General features: G+C 33.9%; 3 protein-coding genes and 1 long non-coding RNA gene across 7 annotated transcripts in view; 1 reads left to right on the top strand and 3 right to left on the bottom strand.

Moving 5' to 3' along the window:
- The window catches only part of LOC135837358 (uncharacterized), a 294,134-nt gene that overhangs the window by 153,542 nt on the left and 115,166 nt on the right, over nt 1-25,426 (top strand). The window contains exon 1 of one of the 3 annotated variants that reach the window (XR_010557174.1): nt 3,577-3,644. The exons of the other annotated variants lie outside the window; for them this stretch is intronic. This is a non-coding gene — a long non-coding RNA (uncharacterized LOC135837358). Of the gene's footprint in view, nt 1-3,576; nt 3,645-25,426 lie in introns of those variants that run through there. 3 annotated transcript variants of the gene reach the window in all.
- LOC135837346 (UDP-glucosyltransferase 2-like) lies at nt 5,689-10,364 on the bottom strand. Its single transcript, XM_065352580.1, has 5 exons — nt 10,151-10,364; nt 9,105-9,920; nt 6,551-6,776; nt 6,241-6,460; nt 5,689-6,147 (listed from the first exon to the last, which is right to left on the bottom strand). Exons 1-5 carry the CDS (start codon nt 10,169-10,171, stop codon nt 5,850-5,852), a joined length of 1,581 nt encoding a protein of 526 aa, XP_065208652.1. The 5' UTR covers nt 10,172-10,364; the 3' UTR covers nt 5,689-5,849.
- LOC135837347 (UDP-glucosyltransferase 2-like) lies at nt 10,635-16,226 on the bottom strand. The gene is made up of 5 exons (XM_065352581.1): nt 15,308-16,226; nt 14,413-15,213; nt 14,117-14,342; nt 13,811-14,030; nt 10,635-13,693 (listed from the first exon to the last, which is right to left on the bottom strand). Exons 1-5 carry the CDS (start codon nt 15,314-15,316, stop codon nt 13,396-13,398), a joined length of 1,554 nt encoding a protein of 517 aa, XP_065208653.1. The 5' UTR covers nt 15,317-16,226; the 3' UTR covers nt 10,635-13,395.
- LOC135837344 (UDP-glucosyltransferase 2-like) lies at nt 16,725-24,746 on the bottom strand. 2 transcript variants are annotated; one of them, XR_010557169.1, is made up of 6 exons: nt 24,328-24,746; nt 22,714-23,514; nt 21,948-22,173; nt 21,642-21,861; nt 20,320-21,549; nt 20,137-20,224 (listed from the first exon to the last, which is right to left on the bottom strand). XR_010557169.1 is itself a non-coding variant. In XM_065352579.1 (5 exons), exons 1-5 carry the CDS (start codon nt 20,440-20,442, stop codon nt 18,400-18,402), a joined length of 1,674 nt encoding a protein of 557 aa, XP_065208651.1. In that variant the 5' UTR covers nt 20,443-20,480; the 3' UTR covers nt 16,725-18,399. The 2 variants fall into 2 exon arrangements, 1 of the variants encoding a protein (XP_065208651.1); XM_065352579.1 differs by lacking the exons at nt 21,642-21,861; nt 21,948-22,173; nt 22,714-23,514; nt 24,328-24,746 and adding exons at nt 16,725-18,697; nt 18,805-19,024; nt 19,114-19,339 and having other exon boundaries at nt 19,418-20,224; nt 20,320-20,480.

The raw sequence follows: 25,426 nt of genomic DNA, 5'->3' as shown, positions 1-25,426 counted from the left end.
CTAGTCGGAGCTGTGGAGTTTCAAAGTTCTCCAAAATGACCGAAAATGGAAAATTTTAGTTGAAAATTGCTCCGGTTGTACGTGTGATAAGTATAGAATTTTGAACTTTTTTTCAAATTGTAGTACTTTGAGAGAGTAATCGACGAATGATATCAAAATTAGTATTGCCACTTTCAAAAACCTAAAAACATCGATTCAATAACTTATAATATTTAAATAAAACCGTGACATCGTCGAGTAGAAATTCTGAAAAAAATTCTCAGTTTTATCCTTTTTATGTAGAATAACATATCAAAAAATTGAACTGACATTTTTTTTCATTTTCGAGAAAAAAATTACGGTTTAGACTCACTTATTGCAAAAATACATCAGATACCTAAAAAATGAAAATTTTCGTATTTTTGAGATATTTTATCAATGTGTAGACATAGACAAACATGTGAAAAAAATCCCCCCTCCAATTTTTCAACGAATTGACGATGAGAAATACGACCATTTTTCGTGCTATAATTTAAAGAGTGAAACAAATTGAAAATATTTCGACGGCATTTTAAATAAAAGTCGGAACCTGAAAAATGAATATTTTTGCATTTTTGAAAATATATTTCACCCGTATGTAGACGGACATGTGAAAAAATCTCCCCTACCCCTCCCCCTAATTAGTTGTGGAAAATTGTGATTTTTTGATGAATTACATAACTGGTTGGTGAACTATAAATTATGTATAAAGTTGAGAAATTTCAATCTAAATTGGAAACTTTTGTCTCACACCAGTTAAATTTGCAAGATTTATACTCGATAATTTGGCAAAGATAGCTAATTCATTTCTCGATAAACAAAAATTTTCGAAAACTTCAGCTCTCGCTTTGTTCGAGTCTTTCTGTTTTTCTTTTTCAAAATTAAACTTTCAAAATATTCATAAAAATATTTATCTAAACCAATAATAAACTCCTCGTATAAAAAAACATATTTTTTTCTCTCGAAACACAAATTTTTGGAAGCTTTTGCCTCATAAATTTCTGGAGTGGAAAAAAGTCGTTCAAATTCTGAAATTTCAAAGCCCTCCTAAAAAAGTTGTTCGTTTAAAAAAACATTGTCTTAAACATAGTTTTTTTCCTCCTCAAAATAGTAGATACAAATTTTCGAATGTTTTACCCCTTGCATCGATCAAGCCTGTTTATTCTTTCTGTTTAAAAATTTGAAAATTCGAAAAAGAAAAATAAGAATTTTCAAAAGTGGAAAAAGTGAGAATTTTTAAACCTATAAATGACATTTCTCTCGCTTATTTCACTTTATTCCAAAAAATTAACTCAAGAACATTTTTTAGTCAACCCAGGCCAGTTTGGAAGTTCGTGATGTACTTAGTTGGGAATTTCTCGTTCTCTACTCCCCCCTCCTCCTCCTTCAATAAGGAAGCATTCCCTGCAGCTCTGAGTGATAGGTAGGTATGAAATACGAAATACGTCCCCAGAAGCTACTGAATTTTAAATAAACCAGTTGTAATAATAATTCATTACAAGTATGCGAGTGAACAATTCGCATCACCACCAACACATCAGTAATGACTCATAAACAATTAATTTTATGATTTCCCACATAAAATATACAAGTTTCAGCTATTCTGAGGTGGGGAGAGAGCAGCTTAGTTTTCAATGGGGGAAGGGGGGGTCTAAAATCGTAATGAGAGTTTATATTACTTAAAAGAGACTCTCAGTGAATTTGTATTTTTAAAAATTTTTGAAAATTGAGAGGCCCTTCGCAGCCCGAATTTTTTGAAAATGGAAAAAATAAAAAATAGGGAATTATTTTCTTACCAGAGGTCACCACTTTGGGGCTTTGGAGAGGGGAAAATCCCAAATTTGAAAATAAGGACCACTCTGGGAATGCATGTTCTTAGATTTGTAGATTTAATTTTCAAGATGAGGAATGAAAAAAAAAATAATAATTAAATTAAAATCAAATATGCGATATTCTGTATAGAAAGGAACAATTTTGTCAGATTTGAAAAAGAAGGCAGATCGCGAATACCTAAAAAAAAAAAATATCGGTGAGTTTTGATCATATTCAATGGACACCTTCATTTTGAGTTTAAAAGTTACTCAGATAAATGTTTAGCACCAGGAGTGATGCTGAAGAAGCGTTTTCAATTTTTTGTATCCAACAACAAAAAAACTTCTGAAAAAGAAATCCACCGCAATCTGTTGTTGAAGCGGAATACGTAGGTAAGCAAAGTTCTCGCAGTAAAATCGCCGAGATTATTAAAAAATTCCCCCAGAATGGCAACTCGTGTCAGGTTTCTGTGAATCATAGTCAAGACGAGTAAATAATATTTCGTCGTATAACTTCGCAAATTCTGATGTTTTCGACATTGTAGGTTGGCCTACTACGTACCTACCTACCTTTAATGCAAGCACATAAGCACCTAGACCTGTACAACACATCTGTATTATCGAAAACGGTGTCAAATCAATCACGTTGTGTTTTAATTAGTGACTTCGACTCAATTCCTGTTTATTGTTTGTAACAGTATTGTGCAGAATTTGTGCCTGCAGCGTAAGAAATCAACGATCAAAACTCATGTTCAAATCAACGCACCGTTTGATAAATCGAATAAATTTTTTAATTTTCGACAGGAGTATTGACAACCGATGAGTAGTGGTGGCGTTTCGCCGTCATTATAAAATGAGTCCCTTCATACATCTAAGTCATTGTCGATTAGTTTTGGTAAAATTTTCGTAGTTGAAGTTCTCGAACAATAGGATTCGCTTAATCGTCAGTTAATTGTGTCGTTATCGAATTGGTGAACCGTTAGGTAATAATTTAGTTATCCAAGTAGGTAAATCGTTCTTATAATTGCTGGGTATTATTTTGGTCAAAAATTACAATATTTTTTTGTGTGGTTTGATTGAAGTTACTAATTATCACTTCATTGTAAAAATTCTTATCTTATTGTAGGAGTTGATTTTTTTGAGTTATCGAGGCGTTCAGTTCACCTGCCAATAAATTCGACATGGCAATTCAAGAATTGAAGACTATTTTCATGGTTTTATTCTCAACATATTTAATACTCTCAGACGTCGAATCTATGTTAGACAACGATGATTTTGCTCAGTGGAAGTGGTAGGATATATTTTATATTTTATGTACCTAGAACGTCACTATATCCCCATTCCCCACCGGACCGCCCACTTCAATACATGTTGGTATTATTGGTAGAGCAAGATTTCGTCGAAATCAGTTTTGTGGAGCCAACTCTCCCTTGAATTTTAGATTTGAATCTAGGGCTAGATGAGTTTTATGTTTTAAAAAAAATACTCGGTGCGAATATCGCAAGACCTCGTAAAAAATACTTATTGAGTTTCGAGCATTGAACTACTTTGAACAAAAAAAGAGGATACTTCATCGATCGGAAATTTTCAAATTACCCTATCAAGTTGGTTTCTAAATTCTAACCCTTTTCCTTCCCCAATATTCGACCAAACTGCTCTAATAATAATATTATTTATATATTGTGGTAATTTTCAAATATACCAAAATGCATCGCAGCTCATACCGTGGTATTTTTTACAGCGCTAGAATCTGCGCCGCGAAGAGTACCTATGATGTTGACAAAATATGCAAAAGTTTACCAGGAGTAACATCAGGTGAGTGTAAAAGTGTGAGTATACGTTTTTACGCAAACGGTGGCAAACCTTGGACAAACGCTTTCAAAATTGGAGCCTGCAAAAATGACAATGGTACTATAGTAAAATGCGTAAGTGCAGCGAAAAGTGATGATAAGTTTAGACTGTATGATTTCAATAGAGAAGTGTGCGATGATACAGAACGTGAATTAACGATTCCCACATAAGTACGAGAAAAACTTTGGCACATTGATGAACCCCCCCCCCCCTTACCGCTCTTATTATGTAGCTAATTAAGTAATGAACTAAAAATGATGATATTATAAAACACGGAATATCTATTGTACATATTATAAGTACTTACCTGTAAGGTAAATTATAAAGTTCAACTGTACATAAACGGTTTTCCCAGGTAAAATTGGCGAAACAGCCCTGTTCCCAGATTTGGAAAATTATGATGGGTACTTCCAAAAAAAAAAATTTGATCTGAATTTCCACCTCACCCCCTTCCCTTGGACAGTATATTTTTTGCAGGAGAAAATGGATTGCCAAAAAAGCACAGTCCTGTTTTTTGCCAAAATGTTCAAAAAATCTTATCGCCGGAATAATTGTCAAAAAAGCCTCATTTGTGCCAGAATTGTACAGAAATTCTTTTTTAAAAAAATTATTACAAAATTGCCAAAAAGTCCTGTTTTTTCCAAAATTCTCGAAAAATACTTTTTTTTTGATGTTATTAAAAAATCTTGATACTTTTTGCAGAATTTTTTTTCTACCATTTTATTTTGTTCAGAAATGACCAAAAAACTTTGATATGTACTTAGTAGCCAAAATTTCGGAAATCCCTGCTTTTGCCAAAATTATCCTTGGAAGTTCTTGTTATGTTTTCTGCCTGCAGAATTGCCTGCAAAGTTCTGTTTTTGTCTAAATTGTCAAAAAATCTCGTTTATGCCAAAATTGCAAAGAAGTTCCTTTTTTGTCAAAATTATAAAAAACTCCTAGATTTTGTAAAATTTAAAAAAAAAAACTCATGCTTTTTGCTAAAATGATCAAAAAATCCTGTTGCCAAAATTGGCAAAAATTCTTGCTTTTGTCAAAAATTATCTTGAAAAGTTCTGTTTTTTGCCAAATCATTGTCAAAATTTATTTTTTTCCGTACTGTAAAAAAAAACTTCTGCTTTTAGCCAAAATTTTCAGCAAGTTCTACTTTTTTGAACAAAATATTGTAGGCAAAGACCTTTTTTGACAAGTGGTACCAGAATTTTCTCCCCACATACTCATAGATATCCATTTTCTCGCAAAAAACGCGTTTTTTAGCTATACCTACTATCCAGTGGAGGGAGGGGGGTTGAGGGGCGGAAATCCCGCTCGAAAATTTTTTGGAGGAGCCCAACAATAATCCATTATAATTTTGCCAAATCTGGGAATAGGGACAATTCGCCTATTTTACCTGGGAATACCTTTTTGAGATCGAATCATGGAACCACATCATTTCCATTACCTAGATACCTAATTCATAAATTATGTAGACTATCAATTTTTTCTCAGATTGCATTAATAATTAATGTACCTACCTATAATTTAGTATTCAAGTTTTAAATTAAGCATTCAATTCAATTAAATTCATTCATTATACATTATTCTGAAATTTTATGAAATAATTTTTTATGGACCTTTTGGAGAGCTCAAATTTGGGTTTAGGTCAAACCGATCAGTGCCAGGTAATTTGATATTTTTCAAAGTCTTAGACCTTCTGAATAATGGGGTTCGTCTCACTTCATCCTCAATTTGGTCAACTCACTATTTTGTTTAGAGGCCTCCCCCCTCCCAATATCAATGAGCTGTCAACATTTTAAAAACTTTTAATATGATCAGTGTTCGTAGGACCTGTAATTTGTTAGATTTTCCCAGGTGCTAATTTTAAATTTCAACTCGTTTTTTCAATACAAACTTGCTGGTGCTCTCAAGTTGAGCGTTGAACGAAAATTTGATTTCGTTTTTTTTTTTCAAGTGGAAAATTCGAGATAATTTCATCGTGTGGTTGCGACGATACAATTATAATGATATCTTTCATTTTAGTAATTTTAATTTTTGAAAAAAGTTCTTAGGAAATGACCTATGATATTTACATTACACTCGTGTCATAACACTTATTTACAATAGTAAGGTACTTAGACGAACATATCACGTTATTTTGTATTTATGGTTACAAGTAGGAAAATGACATCATTACGAAGTTTTCGTCTTACTTATTTGCTTATTACTTAATAACAACCTCTTCAATATCGAAGTACTCGTTTTTAGAGTCAAATAAATAATGTAGCTAGTTAAAATCATCGTCACTGTCAAAAATGATATAACATCTAATAATAAATACTGATAAAATGGTAACTTCGATCCGGTAGGTTTTAAATACGAAACGTCCTTATGCCTTAATACATAGTTTACCCAATAAATCAACGTATCTTGAGGATTCAGAGGTCTATCTTTGAAAATATTCGATAGTTTTTTGATATTTTCTCGATACCTGAAACACATTGCGGTTTTATTTCAAATTATACTGATGCTTGATCGGATTACCAACAACATATTGAAGTCTGAAGAATTACTTCGAACTTACGTTTGATTATTGATGACTTGGTCGATGCCTAGCGTCAGAGAAAGCTCGTTGAAATTGTTCAATTCTAAAGGAAGACCGATTCCTTTACTTTGTATCAAAGCTGCATTTGTAAATTGATCGTATAAGATTGGGAAAGTTAACATGGGTACTCCAAAATAGATAGCTTCGAATGTGCTCAAAATTCCGCTATGGGTTATAAACAGGATGACTTTTGGGTGAGCTAAAAAAAAATTTTTTTAATAAAAAGATAAAAATTAAGTATTTTCAAAATGCTTCTCCTTGGAACCTCGTTATGGACTCTTATTCTCACCTAGAATATCTTTTTGGGGGAACCACTTTTGAACTAGAATATTTTTCGTGACATTTGAAACCATTTCTGGTTTGTCATGTCTCCAGATGACTCGATAGGGTATTTGCTCCAATACGTTCGTGAACGAATCGTGCATTCGTTTTGATAGTCCACTGAATTTTGCAACTGATCCTAAGCTCAAGTATATTACTCCTTCGGTTGAATCGTCAATTAATGTTTGAATTTCCTGAAATACGATAAAAATGGGAAAATTGGATAAAATACGAATTTAACCTGGGTTCAGTTTTATTCGCTATTTTGTTTTTCTTTGTGTGAGTCAATTTTTTGAGTCAAATGGTATCAAAATTTGTTGACCATTTGAAACAATGTTCAATTAATATCATTTTTTTTTTTGAAAATTTTCAAAAATGGTTGGGGGAGGCAGGAGGCTCAAAAGTTTATTTTTATCTAGATTAGAATTTTTCGTCCATTTTGAGCAACTTTTGAACTCTTTTTTGTGAGATTTCTTTTTGCAAATTTTCAAAGTAGAAAATCTTTCCAAAATTGAGTTTCTCCCCTCCCCCCCTTCAAAAAACTGAAAATATTCTTAAGCAATTCTGAATAATTAATTAATTAGAATGAATGAGTGAAAATTTATTTAACCAGTTGTAGCAGCTTTTAAAGACCTTGTAGGTTGAATTCTGAAATGAGCTCCTTTGAAATCAGAAAAGCAGATGTTGATTTTTTTTCTTGTTTTGTGTAATTTTTGAATTAATTAAAATGCTCGCAAGAGAGACAAGACTCCCAACTGACATCGTAATAGTCAAGTTTTCAACCGTTTTGAGCAGTTCTGGAGCCTCCAGCAGATTTTTGAAATTTTAAATTTCCACAATATGTTATCCAATGGAGTTGAAAGCTAAAATTTACTTCATGGCCTAATTTCAATCCGTGCTAAGTCGATTAATAGCGTTTTCCAGGCCTTCTGGAGCCTCCAGTTTTTTTGTTGGGAATTCCTTATATTTCTATTAAAAATGTGTGAATCAACTTTGGACAGTTTTTAGTGTGTGTACCCTATTTTCGACCTATTGAATCGATTGGAAATGGTTTTCATCCGTTCTGAGCAGTTCTGGAGTCTCCAGCAGATTTTTGAAACTTGAAATTTCCACAATATTTTATCTAATGGAGTTGAAAGCTAAAATTTACTTCATAGCCTAATTTCAATCCATGCTAAGTCGATTAATAGCGGTTTCCAGCCTTTCTGGAGCCTCCAGTTTTTTTGTTGGGAATTCCTGATTTTCTAAAAATTCCATAAAAAATGTGTGAATCAACTTTGGACAGTTTTTAGTTTGTACCCTATTTTCGACGTTTTGAATCTATTAAAAATAGGTTTCATCCGTTTTGAGCAGTTCTGGAGCCTCCAGCAGATTTTTGAAACTTGAAATTTCCACAATATTTTATCTAATGGAGTTGGAAAGCTAAAATTTACTTTATAGCCTAATTTCAACCCATGCTAAGTCAATTAATAGCGGTTTCTAGCCCTTCTGGAGCCTCCAGTTTTTTTTGTTAGAAATTCCTTATTTTCAAAAAATGTCATTAAAATTGTTTAAATCAACTTTACACAGTTTTTATGAGATTTTTTGGAAACCTGGATTGTCCGAAATGTAGCTGGAGGCTCCAGAACGGCTCGAAAGCTCCTCCAGTCAACTCAGCATTTTGAAATCAATGAACGTTTATGGTTAATTTCAACTTTCTAAGTTCAATGCGTAAAATTCCGTGGAAATTTCAGCTTTCAAAAATCTGTTGGAGGCTCCAGAACTTTTCGAAACTGTTTAAAACTGTTTCCAGTCGATTTGAGAGGGCTATAATAGGGTACGTATCAAATTTCAGCATTCTATGTCAATTTTGCGCGATTTTGATATTTTCACATTTTTTGCCTCTAATTTGACTTTTAATAGACCTTCAAAAATTGATGAATTCTTTTCAACGCCTAAAATTTTGGATGCTGGCGAATTTCTGTATCAATCTTCTTTCGATTTAGCTTTGTCCAAACTGGGACATTTTTCTGCTGGTGAGGATTCCTTCCTTGAGTTTAGAATCTATGTGCAATTTTTGGGAATTTTTTGAATGGGGGGGGGGGGAGGGCGGGCACAGCTTTTTTGTTGTACCTAAATCAATATTATTTTTATGATTTTTTGTCCATTATCGAGCACAATTCTTTTCGTGTAATTAATTTTTATCGTGTTCAGAAACCGATTTCCCAAGTTTGGCCTAAAATTTCTGAAGAAGGGTTTTTTTAGTACATACATATACCTCCTTTCTCTCCATTGAACCGAAAGATAAAAGGGGATTTGACCGGAATTTTCTTCTCAGAAAAAAAGTTTTACCATTGGGTCGACGTTTTTGAACTCTTTTCGTTCTCATAGTCAAAAATTTGCAAATTTGAAATTGTTTTTTAATGCTCATACAAGACCCTTCAATTTTAGAAATAGGCGACAAATTATTCAGTCAACATCCCAATCCTAGTACCAACCACTAATCAGACTCTCTCTGTATAACAGGAATCTTGTGTACCTACCTTCGGTAATGGCGAAGAATTTCCGATATGAATTCCACCAATATCCACAGTACTGGGTGCCATTGGCTTAGGCAAAAAACTAGAATGACTGTTAGAAAACACCAACGCAATTCGATCGTATATTTCTCGAATCGGAGGACTTCTCAGATTATACTTAGCAGCCATGGTATCCGCTTGATTGGTATAATACCAACTGATCAACAAATGCAACACGTAATCCTTGGTATTTTCCATTCTCTGGAAAAAATCCATTTGCGGAGTCAATGCGCTGAAAGGAATCGGTATATGGGATGGATTCATCGGGTTACCCATAACTCCGTCGAATTCGGGGAATAAAAAATACAGTGTGGATATTCCAATTATCGGTGCCTGGAATTGAGCTACAAAAGGTAGAAAACATTCTGCGCTGTCTATTTCTAATAAAATGAGATCAATTTTGAGGTTTTTCAGCTTTTTGATTAGTTCGACGTTTTTGTAAAGGTTTTCACAGTTTGGAATATGGTTCTCGTACACGATTTTTCGATTCGCATATGTGCTCGTGAGTGCATCATCCAAGGAGAAGTGATCGATGTATTTTTGAAAATGATCGTGTACTCCTAGATCGGTGTAGTTGGCTGGGGTCTCTTTATCGTCCAGTGGCAGAGGGCTTATGGCGATTATCTCGTGATGATTTTTTAGTAGAATTTTGGTGATGGTTTGATGCATCGATATGGTACTCCTGCAGCCGAGATGATAAAGGTATAATATTTTAGCACTGTTTGAGGTGTTTATGAAGAACAGAAATAAGATGATGAGTGGGATGAACGTTGCAGTTATCTGTAATGAAATGTACGTAATACGTACACATATGTGAGTACAAAAAATAATAGAAACAGAAATTCTATATCTATAGACTTGTTTGATTGTTAATTGGAAATGTGCTGCTTGTGGCAGAATTAAGTATAACTTGATAACGAAAATTTAATATGCTACAATAAATTGCAAGATTTTAAAATATTTTTTAAATTGAAGTATGAATATAAATACTTTTATCTGCACTTACTTACCTTGGTCATGGTCATGGTCATTTTTATGTTTCGATAAAATAACGTTTAACGTAAGAAATTTGAGATAGCAAGAACACTGGTACGAGCTTTCGTCTCGTAAAGACACAACAATCGACTACACCAGTGCAGCATATGTAGCTGTTTTAATAAACCTTAATTGACCGAGTTGAAAAACGGTTTTGTTTTTCGAAGTAATTGACTGATAACATGATAACATTGTTTAAATCTTTACCAGCGTTTCTAATTTTATAACCAACACACGTTTATAAATTGGTGGGAGTAATTTTGCAAATATGTACCTACTGATTTCGTCACAAGTCAGTTGAGATTGATAACTGAAGTCAGTATTTCGCAAAAATATGCAACTTACATGTAGGTACTTGAATTTTTTTTATCAATGAATGAAACGATAAGAGTGTGGTTTCCGACTCGTACATCGATGTAATTTGCAGGCAAGAACAGTTGATGCGAAAAAAAAAACAAGTTGACAAAAAATTATTTAATAAGACAATACAAATTCTAACAAGCAACGGAGCTTTTTGAATGGGCTGTCTCTTCGATTTGAAAGAAAGAAAAAGAGCATTTTCTTAAAACCCCGTACGTAACCAAAATTTTAGATCTTGATGTTCGTTTTTGGATTTTTGAAAAAAAAATGTGAACACGAATTTTTTGGATGTTTTTTTTGAATTTTTCACATTTTTGAAAATTAGCCCAAAATACATTGAAATTTTTTGTATACCGGGGGGGGGGGGGGTTGAACCATGCTCTTTCGATCTGGCTTGGTTGTATCAGATTCGGAAGGTTTCTTTGGAACGATGATTTGATTAATTTTTATTGCATTTCAGTTGAAATAAGTAGTTCAAATGTTTTCTGTGTCACTTTCCGATTGGATATCTCATCATTATTAATAGTCGGGGAGCCCACATAAGGATCTATTGCACCCCCCCCCCCCCCCCGACGATCCATCGAGATAACTTTTTTTTTAAGGGAAAGTCCTAAGGAACATTTCTAGCCCTTGTCCTCAAAAAAAAAGTGGCTTTACTTACAAAATGGCGGCCATTTTGATTGACAGGTCGGCCATAATCGCAGATTTTGCGTTCTAACATAGGACATGAACGAAATTATTTAACCTGTACAAAGGTACATCGAAAGATCAGACAGAAATTTATCACCTGACAAAATTTAAAGTGCTAAAGTGCTTTTTTCGATTTTTGGTGAATTTTTGAAAATCAGATTTAGGCCAAAAATTAGGGGAAAAAATCAAAATTTTACCAAATTGACCAAAAAAACTGAAATTTGGAATATACCCTATTTTTGACATGCCAAATCGATTGGAAACTGTTTCAACCCGTTTTGAGCAGTTCTGGAGCCTCCAGTAAATTTTTGAAACTCGAAATTCCCACAAAATTTCATCAAATAGAGTTGGATTCGAAAGCCGATATTTTTCTGCAAACTAATTTCAATACGCTACGAAGTCGACTGCAAGTGGATTTCAAGTCGTTTTGGAGCCTCCAGCAACTTTTTGAAAATTACTGAAGTCTCCAGTAGATTTTTGAAACTCAAAATTCCCACAAAATTTCATCAAATGGAGTTGGAAAGCCGAAATTTATTCTGAAAACTAATTTCAATACGTTACGAAGTCGACTGCTGGTGGATTTCAAGTCGCTTTGGAGGCACCAGCGATTTTTTGAAAGATTGTATGGCGGTTTTTGGAAAATTGAAATTTCCAAAAAGTAGCTGGAAGCTTCAAAACCATTTTGAAACCACCATGCGGTCGACTTCATATCGTATAGAAATTAGTTTGCGAAGTAAATTTCAGCTTGCCAACTCCATTTGCTAAAATTTTGTGGGAATTTCAAGTTTCAAAAATCTGGTGAAGGGTCCTGTAATTTTCAAAAAGTCGTTGGATGCTCCGAAATGACTTGAACCCACCGCAGAAGTCGTCTTATTCTAAGTGAATTTCGGGGTTCCATCTCCATTTGTTGAGATTTTGGGAAATTTCAAGTTTCAAAAATCTACTGGAGGCTCTAAAACGACTTGAAATCCACCTGCAGTCGACTTCGTAGCGTATTGAAATTAGTTTGCAGAATAAATTTTGGCTTTCCAACTCAATTTGATGAAATTTTGTGGGAATTTCGAGTTTCAAAAATCTACTGGAGACTCCAGTAATTTTCAAAAAGTTGCTGGAGGCTCCAAAACGACTTGAAATCCACCTGCAGTCGACTTCGTAGCGCAATGAAATTAGTTTGCAGAATAAATTTCAGCTTTCCAACTACATACGATGGAATCTAGTGAGCGTTCCAAGTTTCAAAAATCTACTGGAGGCTCCAGAACTGCTCAAAACGGTTTGAAACAGCTTCCACTCGATTTGGCATGTCGAAAATAGGGTATATTCCAAATTTCAGATTTTTTGGTCAATTTGATGAAATTTTGATTTTTTCCTTAATTTTTGGCCTATAAAGCTGATTTTTAAAAATTCACCAAAAATCGAAATAGGAACTTTAGCACTTGAAATTCTGACAGATGATAAATTTCTGCCTGATGTTTCGATGTACCCTTGAACGGGTTAAAGAATTTCGTGCAAGTCCTGCGTTGGAACGCAAAATCTGCGATTTTTGGCCAACCTGTCAATCAAAATGGCCGCCATTTTGTAATTAGGGTGACTTTTTTTTTGAGGACAAGGGCTAAAAATGTTCCTTAAAATTCTATGCCAAAAAAAATCAAAATGTTGTATTCGTTTTTAGTTGAGAACCCACCCCCCCTCCTTTGAGAAAAAATTGTCCCGGGTGATCTACCGGGGGGGGGGGGGGGTGTAGTAGATCTATAGACACTGGACCTGCGGAATAAGACAACCAACTTCAGGCCGAGGGGAACGGAAACGGTAAAGAAAACCTGTGTAACGCAAATTTATCCCACTGGGTGCTCTTCGCAGCGCTGATGTCGAATTCTTGAACGAAGTACCATGCAAAATACAGCGCGCGCAGCCCTAGCGCAGCCAAGAGCATCCAGCGGGAGGTGGGGGAAATTGGCTCTACACAAAATATCACTACCATCCCTTTTCCCTGTTGCCTTCAGATTGAAGTACAGCGCTGCGAAGAGCACCCAGCGGGAGAAATTGGCGTTACACAGGATATTTTGCCAAGATGGCTGCCAGTTGGTTGTCTTACACGCAGGTCCAGTGTCTATAAGTAGATCCTTATGCGGGCTCCCCCGACTAATAATGCAAACAGGAAAATATCACATTATTAAGACGTTTTTGGTTTTCTTATTGTTGACTTATTACAAAATAACCTCTTCAACAGTGAAGTGGTCGTTTTTAGAGTCCAATAAATGATGTAACAAATTGAAATTGTTACAACTGTCAAAAATAAAATAACATCTAGTAATAAATACTGATAAAATGGTAACTTTGCTCCTGCTGGTTTTAAATGTGAAGCACCTTTATGTCTGAGCACGTAATTTACCCAATAAATCAACGTATCTTGAGGACTGAGAGGTCTGTCTTTGAAAATATTCGATAGTTTGCTTACATTCTCTCGATACCTGGAAAACGATTGTTTATGAAATAATCATCCACAGAGACTGTGATTTATTCATGTTTAATAAAATCGTTGAGTAAATTGAAGCTTAGGTATAAGTTGAAATTAATCGTATTCTTACTTATTGTTTTGTATCACTTCGTTTATGCTTGACGTCAAAGATTGTTCGTTAAGATTGCGCAACTCTAGGGGTAGTCCAGTTCCTAAACTTTTTATCAAAGCTGCATTTGTAAACTGGTCGTATAAAATAGGAAAAGTCAGCATAGGTACTCCGAAATAGATCGCTTCGAACGTGCTGAAAATCCCACTGTGTGTTATGAACAAAATGACTTTTGGATGTGCTGTGGAAAAAAAAACAACCACGAACGAGAATTTTCTCATGAATTTCTTTCTTCCCCCCCCCACTTCTCTAAATGATTCTTCTCACCTAGAATATCTTTCTGGGGGAGCCAGAATCGAACTAGAATATTTTTCGATGTACTTGAAACCATTTCAGGTTTGTCGTGTCTCCAGATCACTCGATAGGGTAATTTCTCCATTACGCTTGTGAATGAATCGTGCATGTGTTTTGGAAGTCCGCTGAACTTAGCTGATGAACCCAAACTCAGGTATATCACTCCTTTAGGTGAACTTTCTATAAATGTCTGAATTTCCTACAACAATTTTTCTTCATTAAGAACGCCTTTAGAGGAGAAGATTTTGTAGAATAAATCCGATACTTACTTTTGGCAATGGCGAAGGATCTCCTATACGGATCCCAGCAATATCCACGGTACTGGGCGCCGTTGGTTTTGGCAAAAAACTAAAATGATTATTGCAAAACACCAGAGCGATTCGATCGTATAATTCTCGTATCGGTGGACTTTCCAGATGCTTGGCTACAATTGAATCAGCTTCGTAAATGTAATACCAGCTGATCAGTAAATGCAACACGTAATCTTTGGTATTTTGCAACCTTTGGAAAAAGTTCATCTGTGGAGGTAATTCGCTGAAAGGAATCGGCACAGAAGATGGATTTATCGGGTTACCCATTACTCCATCAAAATCAGGGTATGCGTAATACGGAGTGGTTACTCCAATTATCGGTACGTTGAATTGAGCTGCGAAAGGTAGGAAACAATCTGCGCTATCTATCTCCAACAAGACTAGATCTACTTTGAGATTTTTCACCGCCTTGGCAAGTTTCACGTTTCGATAGATGTTTTTACAATTCTCGTTTTGAATTCCGTAAATGAGTTTTCTATTCGCTAAGGTGCCCATGAGTCCATCATCGAGAGAGAATGCATCGGAGAATTGGATCAAGTCGTCGTGTACTCCTAGGTCTGTGTAATTGGCGAGGTTTTCGCTCAATGGTATTGGACTAACGGCGGTGATCTGGTGGCCATTTTTCAGTAGAAGTTTACTGATTGTTTGGTGTAAATAGATGCAACTCTTACCTCCGAGATGATAAAGGTATAATATGCTGGCTGAGTCTGTGTTTGGTGCGAAGAGCAGAGGTAAGATTGTTAGCAAGATGAGTGTTATCTGTGATAGGAGGAATCAGGTAGATTCAGTGTGCTGGTGTTTTATTTCACAAAATCGCCAATATTAAGAATTAAATTATTACCTAGGTACTTACTTGGTTCATTTTAACCTCTACCTATAATGTTTGTGAAATACATAGACATGTATGTACTTTGGAACGCACTGAAGATATACTGACGTTAGAATAAATTAGGTAAAGACAATGATTGACGTTCTTATCCATTTTGATAAACTTTAAATGACAGTTTTTAGAATAATCGACTGTTATCTAATTGATGTCTAAACCTAATAGGGCCACTATCACGTTTTGAATTAATTCTACGAATTTTTTGAATTGTTTGTAATCCGGCTTAATACCCGTCAATAAAGTTTTAAAAACAAAACAATGAGTGGCCGTATTAGTTTCAAAACTCTTAATTTTCCCTTTTCCAAAATTTCCAAATATCTCGTTTTTTGCTATAAACTTTCACAATTCCCCCAAAAAAATTCCAAAAAGTACTTATTGGACCTTTTTTCCTAAAAATTGACAAAAAGTCTCGGTTATGTCGAACTTAAAAAAATGTCAAAAAGTCTCACTTTTTAACCGAAAAATTGACTTAAAAAGTCTTTCATTTTCAACCAAGACTGCGAAAAAGTGCTTACCATTTTTTTGCCTGTAATTGCCAAAAATTTTTACTTTTTGCTAGAATTTTCAGTTTTTCTTTTCGCCAAAATTTGTCAAAAATTCTCGATTTTTTTCAAAATGAATTCCAAAAAGTTTTATTTGTTTTCAAAAATTGTGCCAGAAATTCTAGATAAATCACGAAGTAAAAAATCTGACTTTTCGAAAAAGATTGCGGAATGATTTAATTTTTCCAGTAAGTAAGTAAATCCTACAAAGTTCCGCTTATTGCTAAAATTATCAATAAAGTCTTGCTTTTTTCCAAAAATTGTAAAAAATCCCTGCTTTTGAACAAAATGACTACCTATTTTTAAAAATTTTGTGAAAAAGCAAGAATGTTTTCTTTTTAAAAATTTCCATAAATCTCTTTTTTTTTTTGCAAGAAAACTATATTTTTTCTAATTCATTTTTTATTATTATTTTTTTAATGTGCTTTTGTTCAATGTTTTTGACACATGTTTTTGATCTACTTATTTTTTTTTTTTTGAATATCTGCATAAATATTCAATTTTTTTGTGAAAAATGTCGCATTTGTGCTTTTTGGAAACTTTCATTTTCTAACAAAACTTTTTATCGTAAGCTCAACTTTTTTGTGATTAACCAACACACGTTTATAAAATTGGTGGGCGTAATTTTGCAAACATGTACATTGTACCTATACTGATTTCGTCACAAGCCAGTTGTGTTCGATAAGTTGAAGTCAGTATTTCACAAAATTATGCAGCTTACATGTACTTGAATTTTTTTATCAGTGAATGAAACGATAAGAGTGTGGTTTCCGAATCAAACATCGATGTATGTAATTTGCTGGCAAGAACAGTAGATGCGAATTTAAAAAAAAAAAACCAGGTTGACAAAAAATTATTTAATATGACAATAAAAATTCTAACAAAAGAGTTTTCTGAATGGGGGCTCTCATTTCGATTTGAAAGAAACCGAGCCAGATCGAAATTGTAATTCTTAAAATCCTCGTAACCAAAATTTTACATCCTGAAGTTAATTTTTGAATTTATGGCAAATTTTTGAAAATTTAATAATTCAAAAAAGCTACTTTTAAAGGCGATTTTTGAACTTTTTTAAAGGTTATAAATTTTTTGAGCAGAGTGAACAAATATGAATATTTTTTCAATTCAATTCCTACAGATCAAAAATTACTACATATTTTGAAACATCATGGAGCCTCCATCGATTTTTCAATTTTTTCCAAAAAGTCAAATTACTTTAAAAGAATCAAGAATCAACTTCAAGACAACCTAATTATAACTGGTTGGTGCTTATTCGGCACTCTCTTGACCGTTTTAGATGTGTAGTTACCACAAAATTGCATAGAAGCTAATTTCAAATTGAATTTTGGTCAATTTGTGAAAAATGCGATTTTTTGATTTAAAACATGAAAAAAAGTTTTGAGTGATGAAGTTGACCCATTTCACCCCTATTTTTACGTATCCGTTGAAAAAATTGAAAACCCCCTTTCACTCGATGAAATGAACTCATCACAAGAAATCAAAATTTGAAAAAATTTAATTTTCAATTCCAAATTTTAAAAAAAGTTTAAATTCATTCTGTTGTCTTATTTTGGCCTCTTTCCGACATATTTCATAAAAAAAGTTGATAAAAATCACACTCATAGTCAAAAAATTAAAATTCGTTTATTTTTACAATTTTTTCGAATTTTGATTTTTTTGTGATGAGTTCATTACATTGAGTGAAATGGCCTTTTTCAACATTGGATTGGGCTATTTTTTTTTTGTAACATGTTGGGTAGAAGCAAGGGGAAAAAAACACGATTTTTTTTTGAAAATTACCGTTTTTTGAGTACTTATCTCGCCTTCAGAGACTCCTCTGGAGCCAAAGGTCTCCTTAGAATTCTGGCAAAATCCTCCTATACATTTTATGTACACACATCAGGCGATTTCTCTTTTGAAAATTTGATTTTTTCACTTGTCTTGGAATTTACAAATTGCCTCAAAATTTACTTTTGAGCTGTAACTCCCGGAATTTTGCGGTAACTACGTGAAACGGCCAAGAGGATGCCCCATAAGCAGAAGAACACACCAAAGAGTTCATTTTTGGTCTTTCTAGGGTAATTTGTTTCTAGAGAAAATTTGTGAAATCGCTGGAGGCTCCAGAATTACCCAAAACTAGAAGTTATTGATGTACTGGGGTTGAATTTAAGGAATTATCAACGTGTTAGTCCACATTGTTTAAAAAAATGTAGACATGAAAAAGTCGAAGAATCTCTCTTGAATCAGCTTCTTTGGATTTTTTACATTTTTTCAAAAAACTCGCCAAAAACCGAAGGTCTTGCTATTTTTTGTTTACTCGGGGAGTGGGGAGGGGGAGTTGGGCCATGCTCTTCTAATCTATTTTGAATTTGTTCAAATTAGAGAGTACTAGTTTGGGAGGTCTTTGCAACGATAATTTGATAAATTTTTATTGCATTCCTGATGAAATAAGTAAGGTACAGGTAGTACAAGTATCTTCTTTTGTCACTTCCTAAAATAAGTAAGGAAACATCACAATTATTAAGACGTTTTTGGTTTTCGTATAGTTGACTTATTACGTAACAACCTCTTCAATAGCGAAGTGGTCGTTTTTAGAGTTGAATAAACGATGTAGCCAGTTGAAATTATCACAACTGTCAAAAATAAAATCACATCCAATAATAAATGCTGATAAAATGGTAACTTTGCTCCTGCTGGTTTTAAATTTGAAGCACCTTTATGCCTGAGTACGTAATTCACCCAATAAACCAACGTATCTTGAGGATTCAGAGGTCTGTCTTTGAAAATATTCGATAGTTTTTTAACATTTTCTCGATACCTGGAAAACGATTGTTTATGAAATACTTAATCATCCACAGACTGTGATATTCATACTTTAATAGAATCATTAAATTGAGGTTTATAAGTTGATAATCGCATTCTTACTTGTTGTTTTGTACCACTTCGTTTATGCCTGACATCAAAGATTGTTCGTTAAGATTATGCAATTCTAGAGGCAATGCAGCTCCTAAACTTTTTATCAAAACTGCATTTGTAAACTGGTCGTATAAAATAGGAAAAGTCAACATTGGTACAGCGAAATAGATTGCTTCGAACGTGCTGAAAATCCCACTATGTGTTATGAACAGAATGACTTTCGGGTGAGCTGTAAAAAAAAAAAAAACTCAGAATGAGAATTTTTCGCGAATTTCTTCCTTTTTCTCCCCTCACTTCTCTAAAAATGGTTCTTCTCACCTAGAATATCTTTCTGGGGGAGCCACTTTTGAACTAGGATATTTTTTGACGTATTCGAAACCATTTCAGGTTTGTCGTGTCTCCAGATCACTCGATAGGGTAATTTTTCCATTACGTTTGTGAATGAGTCGTGCATGTGTTTCGGAAGTCCGCTGAACTTAGCTGCTGAACCCAAACTTAGATATATCACTCCTTTAGGCGAACTGTCTATGAATGTTTGGATTTCCTGGAACAATTTTACTTCTTAAAAACGCCAATAGAGGAAAATATCGGACAGAATTCCATTATACCTAGACATACTTACTTTTGGCAGTGGTGAAGGATTTCCTATATGAATTCCAGCAATATCAACAGTACTGGGTGCCGTTGGTTTTGACAAAAAACTAAAATGATTGTTGCAAAACACCACAGCGATTCGATCGTATAATTCTCGAATCGGCGGACTTTCCAAATGCTCGCCTACAATTGAATCAGCTTCGTTAATGTAATACCAGCTGATCAGCAAATGTAACACGTAATCTTTGGTATTTTGCAATCTCTGGAAGAAGTTCATCTGTGGAGATAATTCGCTGAAAGGAATCGGCACAGAAGATGGATTTATCGGGTTACCCATCACTCCATCTAAATCGGGGAATGCAAAATACGAAGTGGTTACTCCAATTATCGGTACGTTGAATTGAGCTGCAAACGGTAGGAAGCATTCTGCGCCATCTATCTCCAACAAGACTAGATCTACTTTGAGATTTTTCACCGCCTTGGCAAGTTTCACGTTTCGATAGATGTTTTTGCAATTCTCGTTTTGAATTTCGTAAACCAGTTTTCTGTTTGCGAAGGTGCCCTTGTATCCATCTTCGAGAGAGAATTCATCAGAGAATTTTATCAAGTCGTCGTGTACTCCCAAGTCTGTGTAATTGGCGAGGTTTTCGCTTAATGGTATTGGACTAACGGCGGTGATCTGGTGGCCATTTTTTAGTAGAAGTTTACTGATTGCTTGGTGTAATGAAGTGGTGCTCTTGCCTCCGAGATGATAAAGGTATAATATGCTGGCTGAGTGTGTGTTTGATACGAAGAGCAGAGGTGAGATTGTTAGCAAGATGAGCATTAGGCCTATCTGTGACAGGAAGATGGAATTGGTTAGTTTTGATTTTCACAAAATCGTTAAGCTCGAGAATTAAATTATTTCCTAGGTAGGTACTTTGTACTTACTTTGTTCATTTTCATCTCCAATGTCGCGTCGGTGAAATACATACACAGACTTACTCGTATTGTACCGTCGAACGCACTGAAGGTAACTTTGTATACTGTTATACTGATTACTTTTTGTCTCATTAGAATAAGTACATAATAAACAATCGAGTGCAGCAGTGTTCTTATCAATTTTGATAAACTTTATACTTAACCGGTCGCGTTTAAAATAATCAACAAACTGTTATCTTACTAATTCATACCTAAACTAGGTCACTAAAGTAGGTAATTTTCTTTGAAAATGTTCAATAATGTATTTTTTTAAATTTGCAAACGTACCTGAAAATAATGCACTTTTTTATTTTTTTCTAACTGACTACAGGGCCTTTTCAGCGTTACGACTAAAAAGCCTACTATTATGCCAAATACAGCAAAAAATCTCACCTTTTGCCAACATTTCTAAACTGAATCGTTTCTTACTGAAAATATTAACTTTTTCCCCAAAAAAATCCAAAAAGTGTAAGTTCTTTATCCGAAAATTAACCGAAAAGTCCGCTTCTCTGCCTAAAAATTTTTTTAAAAGTCTCATTTTTCAAGCAAAACATTGGCCAAAAAAAGTCCTATGTTTTCAAAAAAAAAAAAAAAAAAAAAAAAAAAAAATGCGAAAAGGTACTCACCATTTTTGCCAATAATTTGTAATCATCGTTAAAACTGTTCGTTTTTTTGTTTTTTTTCCTCAGAAAATTTCAAAAATTCTCTTTAGAAAAAAATTCAAAAAGTTTTGCTCTTTTCCAAAAATTGTCCAAAAGTCTCGCTAAATTATACGAAATAAAAAAAAAATCAATTTTTGTTGGTGTGACCTAATTTTTTATTCAAAATAGGTATCTACCACTTTAGGGATAGAAAAAAAGATAAAATAAGAACAACGAATACAAATAAATGCACTATTCTCTTCACGACGTTTTTGCTTTCTTCATCACAGATTTCTTTGTCAACATTTTACCAAATATTGATGCTATTTTTTTCAAAATTAAACAAATAATACAACTTATCACAACAAATACCACAGACAAGAATAAAATCACATCCAGTAATAAATATTGATGAAATGGCAACTTTGCTCCTGCTGGTTTCAAATGCGAAACGTCTTTATGTCTCAATACGTAATCAACCCAATAGAGCAGGGTATCTTGAGGACTTTGCGGTCTATCTTTAAAAATAATCGATAATTTCTCGATATTCTCTCGATACCTGAAAAAATATGCACCAATATTAGTGAATAAGGAGATTGACCTAATTTGCAAAATAAAAAGTTCCATATGCAAGATCAATTTTCGAGTTACTTGTTATTTTCGATAACTTCTTGAATACTCGATTGTAAATATTCTTGCTTGAAAGTGCGCCAGTCCAAAGTTACTGCAACCTGTAGATTTTCTAAAATGGCTGCATTTGTAAATTGATCATGGAAAATAGGAAACGCCAAAATGGGTTTTCCAAAATGGAAAGCTTCGTATGTGCTAAATATTCCACCATGTGATATGAACAAAATGACCTTTGGATGGGCTAAAACAAAAAAGTGGGTATTTATTCATAAATTATTATTTATGTAGTTGATCTCTCTGCTCTGAAATTTTTTTCACGATCCTTACCGAGAATATCTTTTTGAGGTAGCCATTTTTTGACGAGAATATTTTTAGAAGCCTTTGGTATTGTGTCTGGTTTATCGTGTCTCCAGATGACCCTATAGGGCAATTTTTGTAAAATTTGCACAAATGAGTCTTGTATGTGTATTGGAAGTCCGCTAAATTTCGCCACGGATCCCAAGCTCAAGTAAATGACTCCTTCTGGAGAACTGTCAATGAAGGTTTGGATTTCCTGGAACAGTTTTTATATGATTATTTTATGTTTTCGTTATTTTATGGTTGTGTTCCTATTAAGTTATGGTTGCGTTTCCGTTATGTGATAGTCATGTTTCTATTTTGTGATATTCTGTTGTTTTGTTATGATGTAATAAGTTTTTTCTCAAGGTAACCAGTCTGAAATAATCAATATTGAATGTTCAAAAATTCGGCAGAAGTGGATAGGTAAATTAATTTGGGCAGCTTAAATTTTGGTTATGGGGGCTTCACACCGTGATGTTTCCAAAAATCGCAGTCTCGTTAGAATTTGAAGTGCACGTCTTGAATGGTTTCCTTAATTGTTAGATTTTTGTTTGAATCTGTTTCTGTATCAGTCTGTATTTTTGTTCGAGTTTGCTCAGCTTATCTCGTCTTATAAGTGCTTGAATTTTTATTTCTGTTTTGAATTAATTCGACAAATAATGTTATATTATTTGTGTTTTTAGAACTTTCCATAATCAGACCAAAAATGAAGCAACAAATCGAGGTGGATTTCAATAAATATTTATGTACATACTTTTGGCAACAGCGAGGGCTTTCCAATATGGATTCCAGCAATGTTCACAGTTCGAGGAGCCATTGGCTTGGGCAAAAAACTAAAATGACTGTTGGAAAAAACTAGCGAAACTCGATCGTATATTTCTTGAATTGGAGGACTTTTGAAATACTTGCTAACAAAAATATCCGCTTCTCGAGTATAATACCAGTTGATGAGTAAATTCAACACGTAATCCTTGGTGTTTTGTAAACGTTGGAAAAAATTCATTCGCGAAGAAAATCCACTGAAGGCACTAGGCACGTAGGATGGATTCACGGGATTACCCATTAAACCGTCCAAGTCAGGGAATAAGAAATTTCCCGAAGTCACTCCGATTATCGGCACCTGAAATTTAGCCAACAGCGGTAGAAAGCATTCCCCGTTATCTGTCTCCCACAGAATTAAATCTACTGTGGTGTTTTTCAGCATTTCAACCACTTTAGCATTTCGATAGATGTTTTCGCAATTGGATCTTAGGATTTGGTAGTTGAATTTTCTGTTTACGTAGGTACCAATATAGGCCTCGTCTGCTTGAAATTTATCCGAAAATTCGAAAAAATCGTCATGTACGTCCAGATCGGTGTAGTTGGCGAAATTCTCGGTCAGTGGGAACGGACTTAAAGCGATGAGCTCGTGATGGTTATGCAGCAGAATTTTGCTGATTGCTTGATGCACTGAAGCTGAGCTTTTGCATCGGTAGCTGTAAAGGTATAAGATTTTGGCCGAGTGAGCATGCTGAATGAGAAATGCAGATGCGAAGTAGAGCAAAACGAATGCAATCTGGAATAAAAATATGTACAAGGGAAATATTATTTTCAGCATGGTCGAAAAAATGATTCCTCATGTATTGTTGATTTTCGAGGAGTGAATGGTCATTTTGTTACATATTAATGATTGATGAATGATTATCATCAGAGTTTGTTTTTTAAGAACTCAATCATCTGGTGAAATTTTTTGACATTACAGCTTTCAAATACCTGCTGAAGGCTCCAAAATAATTGTTAAAAACGATTCAATACCATTTCTAATCGAGTTGATGAGTCAAAAATAGGACACATACCAAATTTCAGTGTTCTAGGTAAATTTGGTAAAATTTTGATTTTTTTCACTTTCAACACAAATTTGAATTTTAAAAATTCACCAAAAATTGAAAAATGCACTTTAGTTCTTGAAATTTTGACTTGTCGTGTATTTTTGCACGCTCTTTTGAATTTAGCAATGCATGATTTAAATTTTTATTTCGCTATAGTAAAGATATTTTGCTTGTTGGGTAATGGATACTCTATACATCCTACACCTAGATATCTATTAGCTTCACAATTGAAGCTTTGATATATTTTTATTATTGAAAATTTATGGTTGGATTTGGAAAAGCCGTAGAAATTCAGTCCTTAGAAAGATGCAATTTATTACTATACTAATTTCAGTTATTACGAGTTGGTATAAAAATTATCTATTTCTCCAGTGATTTTTCACTCGAGTGACGTCGGTAGTTATTAAGTACATTAAAATAAATAAAGTTGATCGTACGCTAAACAAAATAATATGTACTATTTTACATGATCAATTTAATAATGTGAAGGATAAAGTTACCTGCAGCAAAATCATCCTTATGTGGTGATTCGGCTTCAAAATTTCAATTTGTGAGAAGAACAGCTCACATGTAGGTAATACTTTTTAGCGAATTTTATCACAAGTTCAACTTAAATCTAACATACTCGATATATTATATAGGTAAGTATTCAACGCAAAATCTGATAAATTTGAGAGAATTACGTATAGAACCCAATGATAGGTTTTGGTTATCTACTGGCGGTCTTACACCAAGGCACCATGTTGATGTAATGTGCGAATTGTGTACTTTCATTAAGACATTGTTTTTCTATGTACTTCTTCAAAACGTTCCAAATTTGTGAACACTTATTTTATCTTGAGCTCAGCTTGTGATAATTTTCAACGACAAATGCATAATCCAAATTATAAGCATCAAAATCGCTATTAAGAATGCAATTACGTCGAGTAATGAATACTTACCTACTGATATGGCAACATTGATCCGGCTGGTGTTGAATATGAAACATTCTTATACCTGAAAACGTAATCTTCCCAATAAATTAATGCTCGGGTACTTACTTTAAGTATTATTGTTTCTACTATCTTTGAAAAATATTCGATAATGGAAAAAAACTTTCAGAGCCAGCGAGAGTTATTAATTAACCTACTATCGAAATACTTTGATCGCCAAAGTTTCACACCTTACGATTGAGTGGTTCTTGAGTATACGAATTCACATATAATTTTTTCATTCATCTTGAAGAAAAAAATTTTTAGTAATATCAATACCTAAGTGAATAATTCGCGAACGTATGCATAGGTACACTTTTTTGTTCTTTTTCAATTGACTTAAGTATATTTTCAGCTTCACGGTTACATAGACCTGCCGTTTGCTGAAATTATCTTACTCTACTTTTCTGCCAAAAATAGCAAAAATGTCACCTTACACCAAAATTTCCAAATAGTCTCGTTTCTTGCTAAAAAAAAATCGTCACGTTTTGTCAAAAAGTATTGACCTTTTTATCCTAAAAAATTACCAAAAAAATCCCAGTTTTTTGGGTTTCACTTTTTATCCGAAAAATTGACCAAAAACAGTCTCCCATTTCAACAAACACTGTAAAAAAGTTGGTACTTACCT

This window comes from Planococcus citri, chromosome 2 (assembly GCF_950023065.1).
Source record: "Planococcus citri chromosome 2, ihPlaCitr1.1, whole genome shotgun sequence".
NCBI classification, from domain to species: domain Eukaryota; kingdom Metazoa; phylum Arthropoda; class Insecta; order Hemiptera; family Pseudococcidae; genus Planococcus; species Planococcus citri.
Note: the sequence above shows the minus strand (reverse complement) of the source record. Positions and strands in the feature narration are given on the sequence as shown.